This window comes from Lynx canadensis, chromosome B4 (assembly GCF_007474595.2).
Source record: "Lynx canadensis isolate LIC74 chromosome B4, mLynCan4.pri.v2, whole genome shotgun sequence".
Lineage (NCBI taxonomy): Eukaryota > Metazoa > Chordata > Mammalia > Carnivora > Felidae > Lynx > Lynx canadensis.
The window spans coordinates 83,244,373-83,265,684 of NC_044309.1; the positions used below are offsets into that span (position 1 = coordinate 83,244,373).

At 40.9% G+C, this 21,312-nt stretch overlaps 2 protein-coding genes across 21 annotated transcripts in view; one reads left to right on the forward strand and one right to left on the reverse strand.

Annotated features, from left to right (window-relative positions):
• The window catches only part of R3HDM2 (R3H domain containing 2), a 161,950-nt gene extending 143,131 nt beyond the window's left edge, over positions 1-18,819 (reverse strand). For 8 of the 20 annotated variants that reach the window (XM_030323011.1, XM_030323014.1, XM_030323012.1 and 5 more), the window contains exon 1: positions 18,733-18,817. The gene's annotated coding sequence lies outside the window, so the exon portion shown is untranslated. Of the gene's footprint in view, positions 1-18,732 lie in introns of all 20 variants that reach the window. The other 12 variants (XM_030323002.1, XM_030323000.1, XM_030323009.1 and 9 more) reach the window with 4 other exon arrangements.
• On the forward strand, positions 18,328-21,217 carry LOC115518741 (atherin-like). Its single transcript, XM_030322286.1, has 2 exons — positions 18,328-18,873; positions 21,197-21,217. The coding sequence occupies exons 1-2, from the start codon at positions 18,328-18,330 to the stop codon at positions 21,215-21,217; spliced, it is 567 nt and encodes a 188-aa protein (XP_030178146.1).
• The last annotated feature ends 95 nt before the right edge of the window (positions 21,218-21,312 follow it).

Below are 21,312 nucleotides of genomic sequence, written 5' to 3' on the forward strand. Positions count from 1 at the left end.
ATGTCTACTTCAAAACAAAGTGTCTAGGGGTGCCCTGGGTGGCTCAGTCGATTAAGCATCCGACTTCGACTCAGGTCATGATCTCATGGTTCACAGGTTCGAGCCCCGTGTCAGGCTCTGTGCTGACAGCTCAGAGCCTGGAACCTGCTTCAGATTCTGTGTCTCCCTCTCTCTCTGCCCCTCCCCCCGCACGCTCGCTCGCTCTCTCTCTCTCTCTCTCTCTCTAATATAAACACTAAAAAAACTTTTTAATGTCTATTCAGTTCCTCTGCCCATTTTTTAAAAAAAATTTTAATGTTTATTTTTGAGAGAGAGAGAGAGGCAGAGTGCTAGCAGGTGAGGGGCAGAGAGAGAGACAAAGAATCCGAATCAGGCTCCAGGCTCTGAGCTGTCAGCATAGAGCCTGATGCAGAACTTGAACCCACGAGCCAAGCCCTGAGATCATGACCTGAGCTGAAGTCAGACACTTAACCAACTGAGCCACCCAGGCACCCCTCCTCTGCTCATTTTTAAAGCAGACTGTGTTTTTTCTATTTAAGTTGTAGGAGTTCTTCATATATTTTGAGGATATTAACCCTTTATTGGATATGATTTGCTAGTTTTTTTCTACCAGATCGTTCATTTTATTGAGTTTCCCTTACTGTGCAAAAAGATTTTTATTTTTTATTTTTTTATTTTTTAAGTAATCTCTACATCCAACATGAGGCTTAAACTCAAGACCGGAAGATCGAGAGTCTCATGCTCTACCAACTGAGCCAGCCATGCACCTGCATGCAAAAGCTTTTTAGTTAGATGTAGTTCCACTTGTATATTTTTGCTTTTGGTACCTTTGTTTTTGGTGTCAAATCCAAAAAACTCATCACCAATACAGAAGTCAAGGAGCTTACTGCCAATGTTTTCCTCTAAGGGTTTTATGGCTTCAGGTCTGTTTCAAAGCCTTTAATTCATTTTTCATTTATATTTACATATGGTAGAAGACGGTTGTCCAGTCTACCCAACACTGAAAAGACTGTCCTTCCCTATTATATATTCTTGGTTCCTGTGTCATAAATTTATTGACCATATATGCCTGGGTTTGTTTCTGGGCTCTCTAATCTGTTCCATCAATCTATATGACCATTTTCATGCTGTTACCATACTGTTTTGATTATTATAGCTTTGCTATATAGTTTGAAGTCAAGAAATGTGATGCAAGGGCTCCTGGGTGGCTCAATTGGTTAAGCATCTGACTTCGGCTCAGGTCATCATCTCATGGTTTGTGGGTCTGAGCCCAGGTGGAGCCTGCTTGGGATTCCCTCTCTCTCTCCCTCTCTCTGCCCCTCCCCCCACTCGTACTTTTTCTCTCTCTCTCAAAACAAACTTAAAAAAAAAAGTGTGATGACTCCAGTTTTGTTTTTCTTTCTCAAGACTGCTTTGGCTATTTGGGGTCTTTTGTGGTTCCATACAAATTTCAGGATTGTTCTATCTCCATGAAACATACCACTGGAATTTGGGTAGCAATTGAACTGAATCTTTAGATTGCTTTAGGTAGTATGGACATATTAACAATATTAATTCTTCCAGTCCATGAACAGAGAATATCTTTCCATTTATTTGTATCTTCAATTTATTTCATCAACATCTACTGTATTCAGTGTAGAGACCCTTCACATCCTTGGCTAAATTTATTCCTAGGTATTTTATTCTTTTTGATGCAATTGTAAATAAGACTCTTTTCTTTCTTTTTTCTTTTTTTGGACTATTTTCTTAATATATACTTTTTAAGTTTATTTATTTTGAGGGTGCCTGGGTGGCTCAGTCAGTTAAGCACCCAACTTCAGCTCAGGTCATGATCTCACAGTTTGTGAGTTCGAGCCCTGTGGTAGGCTCTCCACTGCCAGCACAGAGCCTACTTCAGATCCTCTGTCCCCCTCTCTCTCTGCCCCTTCCCTGCTCACATGCTCTCTCTCTTCAAAAATAAACACTTAAAAAATCAAGTTTATTTTGAGAGTGCAAATAAGGGAGGGTCAGAGAGAGAAGGAGAGAAAGAGAATCCAGAGCAGGCTGCGCACCATCAGCAGGGAACCCAACATGGGACTCGAACCCGTGAATCGTGAAATCATGACCTGAGCCAAAATCAAGAGTCAGATGCTTAACTGACTGAGCCAGCTAGGCACCCCTCTTAGCATCTCTTTCTGATAGTTCATTATCAGTGTACAAAACATAATTGATTTTTGTATATTGATTTTGTATCCTGCAATTTTACTGAATTCATTTATTCTTTTTTTTTTTGATGTTTAGGGTCTTCTATATATAATATCACATCATCTGCATACAGTGACATTTTCACTTCTTCCTTTCTGATTTAGATGCCTTTTCTTTTTCTTGCTCAACTGCTCCAGTTAGGACTTCCAATTCCATGCTGAATAAAAGTGGCAAAGAAAAACTTTCAGCTATTCACTGTTGAGTACCATGTAAGCTGTGGGCTTGTAATACATGGCCTTCGTTATGTTGAGATGCATTCTCTCTGTATCTACTTTATTGAGTTTTTATCATTAATGGATGCTAAATTTTGACAAATGCTTTTTCTGCATCTATTGAGACGATCATGTTTTGTTTTAAGATGATCATGTTTTTTAGCTTTCATTTTGTTCAAGTGGTATACCACACTGATTTACAGCTGTCGAACCATCCTTGTATCCCTGGAATAAATCCCACTTGATTACAGTATATGATTCTTTTAATATACTGTTGAATTAGGTTTGCTAATATTTTGTTGAGGATTTTTACATATGTGTTCTTTGGGGATGTTGGTCTGAAATTTTATTTTCTTACAGTTCCCTTGCCTGACTCTGGTATCAGGGTTAGGTTGGCCTCAGAGAATAAGTTTAGAAGTGTTCCCTCCTATTTTTTTGAATAGTCTGAGAAAGATTGGTATTAATTCTACTTTAAATATTTCATGGAACTCACCAGTGAAGACTTCGGGTCCTGGAGTTTTGTTTCTTGGGAGATTTTTGATTACTGGTTCAAACTCTTTACTAGAAATGGGTCTGTTCAGATTTTCTATTTATTCATGATTCACTCTCAGTAGTATGTATGTTCCCAGGAATTTATCCATTTCTTCCAGGTTGTGCAATTTGTTGGAATATAAATTGTTTGTAGGATCTCTTGGAATCCTTTGTTTTTCTGCAGTATCAGTTATAACATCTCCTCTTTCATTTCTGATTTTGAGTCCTCTCTCTTTTCTTCTTGGTGAGTGTAACTGAAGGTTTGTCTGGTTTTTTTTCAAACAACCCACTTTGTTTCATTGATTTCATCCATCATCATTTTAGTCTCTAGTTCACTTATGTCTGCTCTGATCTTTATTTCCTTCCTTCTATAACTTTAGGCTTAGTTCTTTCTTTTTCTAGTTTCTTGAGGTATAAAGTTAGGTTGTTTACTTGACATCTCTCTTGATTCTTAATGTAGGCATTTATCACTATGAACTTCTCTTTTAGAACTACTTTTGCTACATCCCATAGGGTTAGTATTTTGTATGTTGGTATTTCCATTTCCATTTGTCTCTTGTATTTTTTTCTCTTTTGATTTCTTCTCTGATCCAATGGCTGTTCAATAGTATGTTCTTTATCTCTACATATTTGTGAATTTTCCAGGTTTCTTCTTGTAATTGATTTCTAGTTTCCTACCATTGTAGCCAGGAAAGATCTTGATATGATTTCAATCTTAAATTTATTAAGATATGTTCTGTGGCTTAACATATTATCTACCCTGAAGAATGTTCCATGAGCACTTGAGAAGAATGTTTTTTCTGTTGATTTGGGATGGAATGTTCTGTGTATGCCTGTTAAGTCCATCTGGTCTACCATGTCATTCATGGGAATGTTTCTTTATTGATTTTCTGCCTGGATATTCTACCCCTTGAAGAAAGTGAGGTATTAAAGTCTCTTATTATTGTACTCCTATTTCTTCCTTTAGGTCTAATAATATTTGCTTTATATATTTAGGTGCCCCTAAAGCCCTTTCTTATTTCAGTTAACAATACCACCCAGTCACCCAGGACAGAAACTGAGAGTCATTTATTCACAATTCCTTTCCTCTCCTCTCACATTTAACCAATTTCCAAGTTCTAGCACCATCTCCTTGACCCATCTGATCTTCTCAGCTCCTACCTTTCCCCACTCCCACCACTTCTGGGCAAAGAATTTAGTTAATGGAGCAAGACCTCCAGAGTTTTTTTTGTTTGTTTGTTTTTGTTTTTTGTTTTTTTTTGGCCTCCATCAGAGCAACCAGCTATGTTCTTGATGATAACTGTTCTGTTGGCCTGTATTCCTGAATACAGGAAAGCCTCTGACCTACCCCTGTGGATGTGTACTGTGAATGAGAAGTAAACTTACTTCAAGCTATTGAGAGCTGGGTTTTGTTTCTTACCCAGCATACCTTGGTCTACCCAGATTTCAACATCTTCTGCATGGACTACTACACCAGCCTCCTAACAAGTGTTTCCCACTCTACTCTAAATCCCTTGTAAGTATTTCTCTAAATTGCTACCAGTTACTTTTGTAAAACAAACATTCTGTTTCTCTGATTAAAATCTTCAGAGGTTTCTCTTTCCCTCAAAATATCCCAAATTGCTTAACACAACTCTTAAAGCCTACCATAAAATCAGGGTCTCTATATATTCTCTCCAGCTATTCAAAATAGTGCTACATCTCCATACATACAATATCCTTTAATACTAGGTCTTTGCTCAGGTTATTCTATCTACTTGAAATGCCTTCCGGCCCTCACACCACCTCCCCTACCTTTGCCTGCCTAGCCAGCCATACAAGACCCCTCCCTAGTCAGCTATCCCTCCTACCCTCTCAAAAGCTATTCAGAGTTGGCTCTGCTCAAGGCCCCCATTTTACACATCAGGTCCCTAACCCAAAAGGATAACTTTACATCACAAGGAACAGTAAGGACCTAAGGCCCTCAAATTCCTTTGTTCAGACACCAAACATTTGTCCCCACACCTTTCTTGACCTTTTCCCTCCATCTTAATGAAGGAAATAATAATACTACCTCTGTTCTGGATTTCATCTTCTCTACGTACTCCAGGACTTCCCTCCATTATTACCACTCTCTATGGTCTTGCTCATTCACCAAATATATAAATATGCTCAAATCTGTCATCTTAAAAAACTCTTCCTTGAACCCCACGTTCCCTACTATTCTCTGTCCCCACCCCTCTGCAATCATCTTGAAAAACAGGGCTTATTTGCCTTTATTTTCCCACCTTCTATTTATTCCTCAATCCAATGCGATTTGGCCTCTGCTCTCATCACTCCAGTGACCCTATTTTCACTGATGTCACCAATGACCTGAATGCCAAATCCATTAAGTTCTTTTCTGTCTTTATCATACTTGACCTTTCTACCTCACTTAACATGACTTCACCTTCCTCCACCTTCAAACTCTCTTCTCTAAGGTCCTATCACACACATTTTATTGGTTTTCCATTTACCTCCTGACCTCCACAATTTTCTTCCAAGACTCCGCTGCCACCAGTCACACCTTTAACTGTCAGTGTTCTCCAAGGTTCTCTCCTCAGCGTTCGGCTCTTCAGTCTCAACATGATCCTTAGATGACCCAATATTTCACTTCAACTGCAGCATATATACACAGTTGACTCACAATGTCTCTCCAGCCTCAAATTCTCTCTCCAACTCCAAACCAGTACACCTAACTTCCAGTCCAAAATAAATTTACCTGTATTTCTAGACATACAACTTGCTGTATTCCCTAACTCATAAATAATGTCACCATCCACCCTGGTATGGAACCCAGAAAACCAGGAGTCATCCAAGAGCTCATCCCTCTTAATTACCACTATTTATTCTCTCTCATTCTGGTTCTCTTGCTTGGTCACTCATGCGCATGCAAGCGTGCATGTGTGCGCGCGGACACGGACACACACACACACACACACACACACACACACAAACACACACACGCACACCCTCCAAGTCTGATTCTACCTCCTAAATAGCTCTTCAATCTGTTCATCCTGTGTACTTGTAGAACCACTATGGAGCCTATTTCTTTTTCTTTTTTTTAATGTTTTATTTTTTATTTTTAGGAGAAACAGAGACAGAGCATGAGTGGGGAAGGGGCAGAGAGAGGGAGACACAATCCAAAGCAGGCCCCAGGCTCCGAGCTGTCAGCACAGAGCCTGACACAGGGCTCAAACCCATGACCGGGAGATCATGACCTAAACTGAGGTTGGACGTTCAACCGACTGAGCCACCCAGGTGCCCCTAGGCCTATTTCTAACCTGGACTATTTTGACTACCCTTAAACTGGATCCCTGATTCCAGTCTATTTTCCAACCCAGTTCCCACATTCCCCCCCCCCCAAAAAAAAAAAGTCCTTCAATAGTTTTGATAGTTTAAGACAAAATGTAAACTTTTTGGCTTATTGAAGGCCTTCAAGATCAGGCCCCTACCTACCTCACTAGCCTCTTCTCTGACTAATCCCCACAAGCATCCCATGTGTAGGCACATCTTGCTCCTTGCAGTGTGTCAAATGCATCATGCTGCTTTGCTTTATACCTCCACTCTTTATACACACAGTTCCTCCCCAAAACTCTCTTCCCCATACTTTTCCACCTGGCTAACTTTTACCAGTCCTTCAAGATTCAGCTGGAACATTACCTTCTGACAGGAAGTCTTTCCAGATCTCCATTGTGCTTCCAAAGCACCTTGTACATTCCTTTAAGCTCAGCGTTCTATCAGGCTGCGTTATCACTGATGGGCCTGTCTAAGCTCTTTGTTCTTTTATACTCTTAGAACCTAATATTGTAGCTATCCGTATGCTGGTTAAATGAAAGAATCCATTGAGACTCCATTCAAATTTTACCTTCTCTAAAAAGTTGAATCTGATCCTGTCACTTAGAGTTAACCATCCCTCCTCCTTCCTTTCCTATTACATTTTATCACCATCTTGTAACACTTGTAACTTTACAGCTTATGTACAGTTGACCCTTGAACAACACGGGTTTGAACTACACTGGTCCACTTATATGTGAATATTTTCAATAAACATGGTGCAGTACCATAAATGTATTTTCTCTTCCTTATGATTTTACTAATAACATTTTCTTTTCTCTAATTTGCTTCATCGTAAGAATACAGTATATAATACATATAACATGCAAAATATGTGTTAATCGACTATGTTATTTATTTGTAAGGTTTCAAGTAAACAGCGAGCTATTAGTAGTTAAGTTTTGGGGAGTTGAAAGTTATAGATGGATTTTTGACCATGTGTGGGGCTGGGTGCCCTATGTTGTTCGAGGGTTAACTGTATTTTTTTGGAATCTATAATAAAGCATGAGATCCGGGGCACATGGATGGCTAAGTCAGTTAAGTGGTTGACTCTTGATTTTGGATCAGGTCATGATCTCACAGTTTCATGAGATCAAGCCCTGCGTCAGGCTCCACGCTGATGGTGCAGAGCCTGCTTGGGATTCTCCCTTCCTCTTTCTCCGCCCTTCCCCTGCTCGTTCACTCTCTCTCTCTCTCAAAACGAATCAACAAACATTAAAAAAAAATTTTTTTTTAATTTGGGGAGCCAGAGTGGCTCAGTCGGTTAAGAGTCCAACTCTTGATTTTGGTTCCAGTCATGGTCTTGCAGTTCATGGGTTTGAGCCCCACGTCAGGCTCCACACTGACAGTGCAGAGCCTGCTTGGGATTTTCTCTTTCCCCCTCCAGTGTGAGTGCTCTCTCTCTCTCTCTCACAAATTAAATAAACTTAAAAATTTTTTTCTAATTAAAAAAAATAAATAAAAATTTTTTTCAATTAAAAAAATAAATAAAAATTTTTTTCAATTAAAAAAAATTGAGGCACCTGGAGGCTCAACTGGTTAAGTACCCAACTCTTGATTTTGGCTTAGGTCATGATCTCATGGTTCGTGAGTCTGAGCTCCGCATTGGGCTTGTGCTGGCAGTGCAGAGCCTGCTTGGGATCTTTTGTCTCCCTCTCTCTCTACCCTTCCTCTGCTCACTCACACTCTCTCAAAATAAAATAAGTAAACTTTCAAAAAAAAAAATAAAACATGAGCTTCTTGAGGATAGGGGCAGGGTCACTTTTTTTTTTTTTTTTTTTTTTGGTATCTTTGGCATATAACACAGTATCTAACAAACAGGCACTTAATAAACATCTGAGTGAATGAATGAGTTGGTCTCTTCATAAATTTTCTTGATGTTAGGTATTACTTTCGAAGCAGTTCTATAAACCTCACTTGAAGATCCCTCCTTCTATTATAAAAATACAGAAGGATCAGAAGCTAAGGGAAGATGTTCTAACAGAGAACTATTCTAGGAAGAAAAACATAGGCACCACTTATTTTAAACACAAACTAATAATAAAAGGACAGTTTCTCTGATTTCTAAGCTAATGCTATATGATAGGCTTGTAGTACACCTAAGCAGTTAGATAACAAGACTGTATCTGTGTTAAGTGAAAAAAACTGGGTTGGTAAAACGAAACAGTAGCAAGTGAGTTCCTGTCATTCTTCATTGAAAATCTATCAGCTTTTCTGGGGTCCTCATGTGGCAGAATGCCCTTACTGTGGGCACTGAGCAAAACACAAGTCAACAATAAAGGACAAGATGAAACAGAGAAAACAGAACCTCATGGCCTAGAACACATTATGGATTTGAGTAGATCCTACGCCTGGATCCAGCCAGTCCACTAAATTGAAAAGACAACTGCCATTTCCCAACCTATAAGAAACCAAGAGGAAAAGCAATTATGAAAACAATGTTAATTCCAAAGAGAAAAAAAGGAAGAAAATGGAAGAAAACAGAGCACACAGAAATAAAGCACCATTTTCTCTTGGCCAATATTAACTTCAATACTGTTGTGTTATTTAACAGCGTCGGAGAACAATATTTAGAGACTAGTAATTTGATCGTGTTTAATACAGACTGTCCTTCTGTGAGGTAGGCTATCCTTGCTTACTATGGCCACTGGGTGTAAATACAACCAGCTACATGGAAAATGTGCTCGTTAATATCTGCAGACACTTCTTTGTCCCTCTTCCATATTACTAGCTAACTGTAGGTGAGTAAAATATTGAAGCTAGCTTAAGAATCCATTAAATGCAGCGTCAGTCTCAAGCATTTACATTTTAAATCAATAGATACATCAAAAAAGCATTACTTACTTAACCTTAAGAGACACCACCAAAAGTTTTCCTCTACCCTAAAGGATACAGACCATCAACTCCATTCTACATATAAAGACACTGATTCAGTGGAATCAATGACATTAAACTCAGAAAAGCATCAGAGAACTTCAAACAGGGTTAAAAATTCATTTAAGCAGTGGCTCTGATTTTATTTCTCATAAAGCCTACACAGAAACCAAACAAGTCTGTATTCTTTCAATAGTACTATCTCACTGGCCAAATACATGTAATTTTTCAGCCATCGCATTCATTCAAAAAGATCTGCACTACCATTTAAGGAAAATACTACAAGTAAAAATCCCTATTTTGACTTCATAACCAAAAACACTGATAGGATGGAGATAAAACACAAAGAATAAATTTTAAACCAAATAACTATGAAGGGAAAATAAGAAGATTGGAAAGGGGTATGCATAATGTAAGTCTGAAGATACTATGATAATAGGAAAGGTAAATCTTTGATGGTACAAGCAATGAGAGCAAAACTTTGGTTCAGGATTTCAGTTATTGGGCTTAGTATAGCTCTGGTCCAAATCAAGACTCAAACAATGATTTCTCTTGGTTACGATATTAGCTAGGAGAGGCAAAACAACTGGCAAAATCACAACCTAGAACACACACCTCTAGAACATATGCTTCAAATCTTCTAGTTTCTTTCTTTGCTTCTCTTCCTTATAGTCAGTAGAGGAATAAGACAAAAATCACATGTTCTAGAGAGCTCTGTTGGCACAGTAGAGATCACGATCCTAGCAAATTTAATTTCAGTGTGAGCAGAAACTCAGAATGAGATATATAGAGAGAAATATGGTTAAGGTAAAGACAAAGGGGAACCCAGCTCTGTAGAAACTGGTTCAAAAGAGGCAGACAAAATGAGAGGTTTAGGATGCCCTGAAAGGGTTCCAGAACATGATACCTAAATCAGTGATGGTTTCTGTTTTTGTTGTTTTGGGGGATGAGAGGCATTCAGGGGAGTATATCCAAGGCAGCAAGGTGAGAGAACGAGGAGGGTTAAAGAACAAGTAATTCATCTGTAACTGATGCCTAACCCTGAAAGCAAAGAACTACAGCAAAATATATAGCAGATGAGGTTAAAACACCCAGGTTTAAAAAAAAAGCCTAGCCTTTGTACTGGGAGCAAAAAGAAGATACTAAAAGGTTGTAAGCAATAGAAAACAGATTTTAGTTTTCTTTGGCTGAAGGGTACAGAACTAAATGAAAGATCAGAAGGAGCAAGGGAGCAACGCTAGGACAGGAAGGCCAGTTAAAGCCCATCACAGTTATCCAGATGAGAGATGATGGTCCCCTGAATTAATAAAGTGGCAATGTTGATGAAGAGAAACGGAAGGATTCAAGACAGACTGAGGAGAAAAGTCTACATAACTTTATCATGACTGAGTGTTAGAGTAAGGACTGGAGTGTAACATCAAGGTTTCTGGCTTATGCACCTAGGTGATATCATTAACAGAAAAAAAAGAACTCTGAAGAAAAAGTTTCCATGGTAAAATTATTTTTGTTTTAGTCATGTTGAATCTGAGATGCTAGGTGACAATCAAGTGGAGATGTTCAAGAGAACACTGAAGAAATGAGCCCAGAGCTCAGGCGAGGGATCACAACTGGAGATAGACTGGTAAGTTGCAGCTTATAGTAACAGACACAAGTGAAGCCATCAGGGTGGATTAAACTGACTGTGTACAGCAAGGTTTTTCTAAATGTCATCCAAGATAACTGACCAGAGACATCAGAAACACTTGGAATTTCTGTTAAAGTATAAATTCCTTAGGGGTGCCTGGGTGGTTCAGTCGGTTAAGTGTCCCCCTTCAGCTCAGGTCATGACCTTGTGGTTCATGAGTCCGGGCCTCGCTTCAGGCTCTGTGCTGACAGCACAGAGCCCAGAGCCTGCTTGGAGTTGTGTCTCCCTCTCTCTCTGCCCCTCCCCCGCTCGCTCTCTCTCTCTCTCTCTCTCTCTCTCTCTCAAAAATAAATAAACATTAAAAAATATTTTTTTAAACAAACAAAAATAATAAATTCCTTGGCTCCATCCCAAGCCCACTAAATCAAAATCTCTGGAGATAAGACACAAGAATCTACATTTCATTCATTCATTCATTCATTCACTCAATCAATAAATGTGTACTGAGTGACTATTCTAGGCACTAGGAATATAGCAGTTAGAATATAAATAAGATCCCTGTTTTCATAGGGTTTAAGTTCTAGGTGTGAACCAGACTACAGACAAGAAAACAAACAAGATAATTTAAAATAGTGGTAAGTGCTACGGAGATAATGAAAGAAAGGAATGTGCTAAAGCACAAAAGGGGAGATTAATTATTCTGGATAAGGTGGTCTGGGAAAGTCTATGGAGGAAGAAGCATTTGAGCTGAGACCTGAATAATGAGAAGAGAAGTAAGGCAGGTGAAGATCTGGGCGAACAGCAGTTCAGGCAAAAAGAATTACAAGTACAAAGGCCCTGGGGCAGAAAAAAAGCCACTATGGCTGGAGCATAGGAAGAACAGGAAAGTGTGGTACAAGGTAGGTCAGAGAAGCTAGCAGGGGCCAGATCATGAAGGCTTTTGTAAGCCACATTCTTTTTTTTTTTTTTTAAGACATTTTCTTTTTTCTTTTTTAAATTTTTTGGTAATGATTATTTATTTTTGAGAGAGAAAGACAGAGCTGAAGCATGGGAGGGGCAGAGAGAGAGAGGAAGACACAGAATCGTAAGCAGGCTCCGGGCTCTGTGCTATCAGCACAGAGCCTGATGCAGGGCTTGAACTCACGAATTGCGAGATCATGACCGGAGCCGAAGTTGGACACCTAACCAACTGAGCCACCCAGCGCAGTGGCCCCTGTAAGCCACATTCTTAACAAATTCTCCAAGAGATATTTATGCCATTAAGGTTTAAGAACCAGAGGAAGAGAGGCAGAATACAACAGAAATCTTAAGGAAAACACACACTAAGGGATGGGCAGGAGAAAAAGACCCAGGAATGCAACTGGAAAAGAAATTAGTGTCACTGAAACATTTCAAGAGAGGGGTCAACAGTGACAAATGCTGCAGAACAGTGGAATAAAATAAGGATGAAAAGGGGTCCATCACACTTAACAAGGTCTACCATGTTCTTCCCACAAATCGTTGATGGCTGCTGGGAACTGCCTCCACCAAGAGCATTAGAAACACTAAGTGAGCACTTGGGCAGACATTCACCTGCTACCTATCCATACTGCACTGTTTCCTGGATGTTATCAGCTGGTTACTGTCCTACAATTTCTTCCTCCCTTTTCACACAGAATCACAAAGGAAGAGTAAGGAAAAGGAACAATTTGTGAGCATGGGGAGAAAATGTATTTCAAATGCATTCATTATTAAGTTTGGATTGTCACTGCCTTGATTACTTTCCTCTTAATTCTCTGTTAGGAAGCTTATAGAAGCTTTAACAAATCTTTTTTTTTTTAATGCTTATTTATTTTGAGAGCAAAGAGAGCAAGTATGAGTGGGGAAGAGGGAGAGAGAGAGGGAGAGAATCCCAAGCAGGCTCCGCCCTGGCACAGAGCTTGATGTGGGGCTTGATATCACAAACTGTGAGACCATGATCTGAGCCGAAATCAAGAGTCAGACACTTAACAGACTGAGCCACTCAGGCGCCCCAGAAGCTTTTACAACTCTAATCCACCCAGTTCTCCAAGGGACAAAGAATTACCTAATGCCCACAATGCTGCTCACATACCAAAATCATACATAAATTCTTACAACAGACATATGCAACAAAAACTCTGCCTCCACAAAAAATATGAACTACATTACTTGGAAAATTTAGTCTTTTAATATAAATGTTGCCACCACTTTAAGGTCCAATGAGCTTTTAGGAAAGACAAAAGTGCTTTGCAGATATGGTTTTGATCAGTATTAATAATAAACACTGTAACACAAATGTTATCAACATGAAATATATCAAAAGCATCCACACAAAGAAGGTAACAGACCAAGCGGCAAAGGAAACTAGTTAATGAAGTTAAAACCGTCTATCTCTATACTGTACATTAGACAAGCATATATAAAATAATGGGAGCAAAATTACCTCCAAAAGGTCTAGATAGAATTGACTAAAATTTGACCAGCTTTTTATCTCTCCACTACAGACTCACAATCAACAAATACCTACGAGAAATAAGTGAGTTCTTTTAAACCCTGTTAATACTTCATTTATTCTTACATTTCTAGCTCTATAGGATAAGGACTTAAGCTGAAATCTTTCAGGACCTCTGAGTAACTGTATGAGTACCAAACTATAGTTTTTACTTGCTTGCAAAAGATCTTCAATGAGGGAAAAAAAAAAGAGGCAGTAAAATATACTATTAACATCTTGGAAAAATAGAAGAATCAGAACACTGGTCTCAGAGAAGAGACCTTACAGGAACATTTAACAATTTAGCTTCATTTTTTCCCCCTAAGAAAATACCCAAAAACACCTGCAAATTATTTCCCAGGAAAAATCGAAGTCTTTGACAATTTAGAAAAGTCAGAGTGTGACAAATAAGCAAGTAATTAAAGGGAATGAAAGATTTTTGATGCTTCTGTGGTTAACAAACAGGAACAGAATGAGTCCTTTAAAGATACCAAAAGTGTTTTGACTATGGGGAGACATAACCACCTGAGGCTTTTGCACCTTTTCTCTCATCTCTAGCTGGGGTGCCCAATTTGGTAAGTTCTTTTTTTTTTTTTTTTTTTTTTTTTTTTTTTTAAGCACAGGAAAGCGCTCTGGGAAACTTACTGTCAAAACTAGAAAGCTGAGGGGCGCCTGGGTGGCGCAGTCGGTTAAGCGTCCGACTTCAGCCAGGTCACGATCTCGCGGTCCGTGAGTTCGAGCCCCGCGTCAGGCTCTGGGCTGATGGCTCAGAGCCTGGAGCCTGTTTCCGATTCTGTGTCTCCCTCTCTCTCTGCCCCTCCCCCGTTCATGCTCTGTCTCTCTCTGTCCCAAAAATAAATAAACGTTGAAAAAAAAAAAAAAAAAAAACTAGAAAGCTGAAATCGCTTTCCCAGTATAGGCTCAAACCAATGACCAACTCATAAGAGACCCTGCCTGCTGAAAAGTAGCAAGGACACCTGCAATTAAGAAGCATACCAGGGGGCGCCTGGGTGGCGCAGTCGGTTAAGCGTCCGACTTCAGCCAGGTCACGATCTCGCGGTCCGTGAGTTCGAGCCCCGCGTCAGGCTCCGGGCTGATGGCTCGGAGCCTGGAGCCTGTTTCCGATTCTGTGTCTCCCTCTCACTCTGCCCCTCCCCCGTTCATGCTCTGTCTCTCTCTGTCCCAAAAATAAATAAACATTGAAAAAAAAAATTTTTTAAAAAAAAGAAGCATACCAGAATCTAGCCTTTCATACCTCCCAAGTGAAAAATGATGAAATCACCACAGACTACTGTAGTTAAGAGAGATTTCAATATCAATTTTAAGTGTTGGAGAAAGCAGATATATGCTAAGGAAATCTAAAGGAACTCAAAAAGGAGTTAAAACTGATCAAGGTTAAGATATCTTTTCCATCTCTGTTTTCAGAAATAAACTCAAAGTTAGGAAGGAATGGACAGAGTAACTTCATTGGAAAGATGGAACACCTGCTACACTGCCAAACCAGCAATCATGGTAAGAACAAAAGTTAACCAACCACTAAAAGACTAGTAAGAGAAATGTTTTCTACACAGAGAGTAAGAAGGATACAGCTGGAGGAAAATACTGAAGCCACTGTGTATGAAGAAGGTCTCTAAAATTAGACCCACCAACTGTATTCATGCACACACATTCAAGCCATGAGTCCAGTTATTTTTCCTACTTGTAAGTTGGCAGCACAATCCACACAGGGACACTCAGAGTCCCTTATCCAGTCTTACAAGGAGGCAAAGAAAAACCTTTAAAAACACAACAACACACACACACACACACACACACACACACACACAGTTTCACAAAATTCCTCTGCACTTCCTGAGATCATGCAACCAAAATGCAACACTTATTATCCCTTCCTCAAAATGTGCTTTTTCTTAAAAGCTTTCCTTGGGTTATGAAGAGATGTGGCACAGGAATAAGCACCGCGTCATTCAGAAACCATTACCAAACCATTATCGACACTGAAACATTGTCAGTACTCAGTATTATCTGCAAGAGGTGACAACATGGCACAGAGATGTTTAAGTTGTCTCTGGAGTATCACAAAGACTTCTTAGAAACTTTGTGAAAAGGATTTAAAAGGGGGCAACAGAAGTTTGGTGGAAGTGCTTCTCAATCTGCCTAGATTACGTCAGAAATCATTCACAAAATAAGAACTACTATTATACTTCTGATGTTGTTAATTCTTTACATTCATATCAGAACTTCATCCAGTCCAATAGATAAAGATCCCCAGTTCTTCCACCCTACCACAAACTGTTCTCTCATAGGCCTGGCAGCTTTCAATGTCCTGGCAAAGGTGTAAGCAAAAACTTTAGGCTTTGCCACCAGCTTTCCCACAAAGTGTTAAAAGCACTATCTCACCCCCTTTGCCTTCCTAAGCCGGAGAAAAGTGGTCAGCACTGCCCCAAAGAGAAACCTCATCTAGGCCACTCTAGCCAGAGAAGGTAACAAATGCACCAATCAAGAAATGAGAAAGGAAAAAATAATGAGGGATAATCCACAGAATTCAGGACGCCTGCTCCGTTTATCTTCAGACTTAATACAGAATTTAGTTGCTAAAAATGCCCCCAAAAAAGGATTTGTGGGAAAAAAGGATACGATGTTCCCCGGAAACCGACCACTCCATCATTGTTAGAGAAAGGTATCTTAGTTTTTGAGCTCAACTGGCTCCACATGAATGGGGGAAAAATATTACCCATACAACCCATGCTATAAATATTAATATCTTCAGTCTACTGAAAAATTCAAAGGGGAACCAGCCTGTTCAGCACCCTGAGGCCAAAGAGGTAAGGACAGTGACAGTTGTCTGATCAGGAAAGTGAACAAACATCAAGGGAAGAGCCTGAAACAGCAGGTAAAAATTCTAGTCACATGAGATCTGAGACAATCTTCCTCTAGGACCAATACAAAAATCCCCCATGCTCCATCCTCTCTGCCTTCGAAGTGCTTTCATTCAATGACCTGAAAGCACAAGACTTGAGAAATGTGGCAAGAAATGACAGAAAAAGGATCTCAAATTCTTCCAAGGAGTACCTCACAAAATCCTAGTGAAAATGAATTCCACACCTCCAAGGACAACCAATCATGACCAGAAATTCAGGACTAGGAGAGACTTGTTGAGCACCCAATGCATGTCAAGTGCTATGCTAAGTGCTGAGGACACAGCAATTAACAAGATGATCTACCCTTATTAAGTTTACTTTCTAGCGGGGGAGACCAAACATAAAGTATGTTATAGGTTGCTAAGTGGTAAGGAGGAAAATAAAGCAGAGAAGTGGGATAGGAGTTATGTAAATAGCGGGGGGGGGGGGGGGGGTTGCTTTGCAATTTATCAAGCCAAGGAAATGTCACTGTTTGAGTAACAGTTGAATAAAGACCTGAAGGAGGTGAGGGGACAAAGCAATGCAGTTGTAAAAAGAAACAGTAATCCAGGAAGGTCTGGGGAGTAAGTGCATAGCCCCTGAGGCAGAAGTGAGCCTGGTGTGCTCAAGAACAGCCAGGAGAGCACAGGAGGGGGGCCGGGGGGGGGGGGGGGGGAGAGGGTTACAGATCCAGGGCTTTAAAGACATTTGTAAAGTCTTTGGTTTTTATTCTGAAAAGCAAGGAAGCTATTTCCTCTTTGGACTCTTTTCCATTAAAAAATATCAGACACCCTATTTTTACATATGTAAATTTTTAAAATTTTGTTTTAAATTGCGGAGATCTACAATATAGATCTTACAGTGGACACAAAGACAGCTGGAACTGCAACTCTGAAATTTAACTTCTGCTAACAGTTCATCAGGCATCACAGATTCTCTGTCCTCTCAACCTCTGGGATCAGCAATGAGGGAAGAAAAACACAACTAAAAAGTGAACTGAATTAACTAACCTACTACTTTGCACCCCAATTTAAATCATTTTTGTCTTGATAGAAAAAAGGAAATATTGGAAGAGGGAAATGGAAAAAATACATGAGAAAGAAAGAGGATCCACTAACAATTAATTTGCCAATTTGACTATCCAAAAATACAATAAAATGTTAGGAATGTGTGACACTCCTTAAGTGGAACATGTCACCTCCTTCTCCAGTCTCCATGTTGCCTACCACCATCAGACAGGATTCAGGCTTCTCAATTTCAGTTAAGTCTATTTGAAAAAAATGTATACAAGAACATTCATCCAACTGGGATCTGAATTTAAATTTTCCCACACCAACAACTTAAGTGTCCACAGATGGATGAATAAAGTTGGGTGATATATACATATATATATAATGGAAATATTAGTCGGCCATAAAAAATAAGTGACAACATGGGTAGACCTGGAAGGCACTTAAAATCAAAGACAAATACTGTATGATATCACTTATATGTAGAATTAAACACACACACACCAAAGTCATCGAAAAAGAGATCAGATTTGTGGGTTACCAGAAGCAGAGAGTACAATGAGGAGGAATTCTAGAAAGGTGATCAAAAGGCACAAATTTTCAGTTATAAGATACTCAAGTACTAGGGATGTAATGTACCTGAAGACTATGGTTGCCACTTCTATGAGATATACAGGAAAGTTGTTAATAGAGTAAATCCTGAGTTCTCATCACAAGGAGAAAAAAACACTTTTTATCTTTTCTTTTTCTTTTTCTCGTATCTATACGAGATGATGGATGTTAGCTGAACCTATTTCGATAGTCATTTCACAATACACGTAAATCAAACCATAATGTTGTGTGTCTTAAACATACACAATAATGTATGTCAATTATTTCTCGATAAACCTGGAAAACATGTCTCATCCTCATCCAAGAACGATTCATTGAATGAATACCCTGTGGAGTTACCAAAATCAGGAAGAGTTTTAAAAAGCTCAAGGGTGAGTTATGAGCCTAATGTAGGCCCAACTTTTAAGCTCCAGAAACATCTCCCTGTATGTTCCTAGTCGGAGCCCAGTCCTCCAACAACTCTGACACCAGCATGATTCGAAACGCTCCAACACCTTTCCCTCCCATTTTTCCAACGCTCGAAGGAAAACGGAGACCCAAGAAACACATGGAGCTAGTCACCCCAAGGCACTACAAGGGCGCAACAGTTTTTAGCTCCCACCGCACAGGCCACAGGTGGCGCCAGCCCCCCGCCCTCCCCGCGCCCCCCACTCCTCCGCTTCTCGCCTGGGCTCCCCGCGCACACTCGGGGCGTCTCGGGCCTCAGGGCCGTCCTTCACGGTGGGTTCCGGCCTTGACCCACCGCCCCCAGGCCCGGATAGCTCCAGCGCGGGGAACCCAGGCCAGGGGCCTCCGCCCGCCAGCCCGCGCGGCCGCCACGCCCCCTCCCCACGGGCAGCCCGCGCCGCCCGCCCCCTCGGCCGGGAGGTGGCCTCACCTCACGCGGGCCGTAGCAGGGAGGGCGCCCGCGTCTCCGCCCGCCGCCCGGGCCCACGGCCGCTCGGCTGCGGCTCGGCCCCGACGGCCGGCGGCGGCGCGCTTCTGGGGGCGGGCTCTTCTCGGCGGGGGTTTCCCCGGGGCCCGGGGCGGGGGAGCAGGGGGGACTGGGGCGGGGGAGGGGAAAGGGGCTTGGGAAGGAAGGGGGAGAGGGGGAGAAAAGGGGGGAACCAAACCCGGAAAGGGAGAAAAGGGGGGAGGGGGAAAATCAGAAGGGGAAGAAAGGCCCAGAGTCCGCCCCCCGCTGCGGCCTGCGCGCTACGTCACCACGTCTAGCGTAATCGTCAGCGCGTCCTGCGCCCCGCGCGTCCCCGCTTCTCTGTGCCCCTTTCCACCGCTGCAGACGCCCCCTACCTGGTCACCCACCCAGCCTGCCCTCGCGTTCTCCTCCCCGGCACACGTCTGCTCGCTCGCTCGCTCTCTCTGTCGCTCTCTCCGCGTTACCTGTGTCTCAAGCCGGCAATCCAGATCCACTGCGATCCTCAGTCCACCTTAAATCCATCAAGCCTGTCAGATTCACCCAAAATTAAAACATAATACTAATTACTGTAAAGTAATTTAAGTGTACAGAGCACTGTCAAAATAGCCTTTCACTTAGGACAGTAAATCTTGCACCCAATATGTGCAATAAATGTTTATGGTATAAATGGACAAAGATGTAGTAGGTGAATGTCCATTTTTTCCAGATGTGAAAACGTAACTCTACGTAAAAGCAGTTTTAAGTCCGTCCTATTAAAATCACTTACCACCTCCTTTCAAGATAGAGTTCTTTTCCTTAAGAGTCATTTGAAGTTGCAACCTCCCCCATTCTGTCTGTTCTAGGCAAATCAATTTAGTTATTGATTAGATGTATTTGGATCATTTACTGACCAATTCCCTCCGAGAAGCATTGTAGTCTTACGGTGATAGAATTCGACCATTAAATATTTACTATGTCACAAGAACTGCAGTAGGCAAAAAGAATAATAATCAAATAATTATAGTACCATGTGTGTGCTATAGAGATAGGTTCAATGTGCTATGGAGGCGCCAGAAGGAGCAATTAGCTCTTAGAGGTGAGGGAGATTGAGTAAACTACAGAGAAGTTATATGCTGTGTGCCTTAAACATATACAGTGATGCGTAGCAATTATCTCTCAATAAAACTTGGGGGGAGGGAATTTCCACACCTTTAAACACCTATATTATAGATCAGGCACTATGTGCAATGCTAGTAATATAATGGTAAGCAACAGATATGACTTGAAAAGTTACTGCACCGCAGATGGTGATTGGGGGCATGGCTTCTAGGAAAGAAGAGTCCAGAAGGGCTAATAGTGGCAGAATTTCTTCAGCACAGGTTACTCTGGTCCACAAACAAACCTACATAGCAGAAATAATAAACTTGTATTAAGCACTTGCTATGTGACAGCCAGTGTGTTTTTACAAAATTATTTAAATCTCAAGGCTCTGAGATAATCATTACAGATCTATAATCCTGTATTCAAAATCTATTGGGCCAGACATGTTTCAGAATTCAGAAAATTCCAAGTTTTAAAAGGGTAAAATGATACATATGCTTTATATTACACAACACCCCTAGGAGTAGGATCCCAGAATCAATTAATATTTTTGGAGTAAAAATGTATAGTCTCCGTACACTTTTTAAAAAGATCATAGATAACCTCCCCTGTGTTCAGGTCAGACTTAGTCACCATATGAGTTATCAAAAAAAAAAAAAAAGGATTATGGGTTTTTTTGGATTTTGGTATCATGGGTAACCATTTTTCCCACTTCTGCAATGAAAAAACTAAAGCAAGCGAAGTCAAGAAAGTTGCCCAAAGTCACGCCACTAATAAAAGGAAGAGACAGAATTTTGACCAAGGTCATCTAGTTTTCTAAAAAATCTATCTTCCTAACTCTGCCCACCATTCCTGCCAGGTAAATCCCTGCTGTGGGGACATAGGCCCTTCCCTGGAGAGCCACTGGTCAGGACTTTGGAGGACCAGGGATTCTGAGAAATCTCAAAATTTCTCTTCCTAAACAGACAAATCCCCAAAAGGTGAGTAAATCTAGCACTCAAGCCCCATTCCCACCTTCAGACTTCCCACTGAGGACACAGAAGACCTGGCTGGAACACTTCCCCTCCTTTGCCTTAACCTTCATACTGGCTAATCTGGATCCCAGCTGGGTAAAACCTAACGGGATAGGGGTGGGAAGGACTAACAAAGGATTCTGCATTATGAACCTCAGGGAGGGAGAAAAGGGGCATGGGGCTTTGAGAAGGACCAGGCAAAGGAAAATATAACTCTCAATTATCCCCACGACAGTGACAGGAAGTGTCATGCCAATGACCCCTCTTGTTTGAGAGTCAGTCACCCTTTAACACTCAGCCTAAAAACCTCTCATCTCTCCCTTTTCCTCCAGGCTTCCCAGCAAGGCTATTGATCTGAAGAGGAATTTCATCTCTAACCTTTGTCCCCAGGCCTGGCAGCTTACTTGGGTAACCCACTGCCTCCCAACATTGGCCCGGGGACATTTCT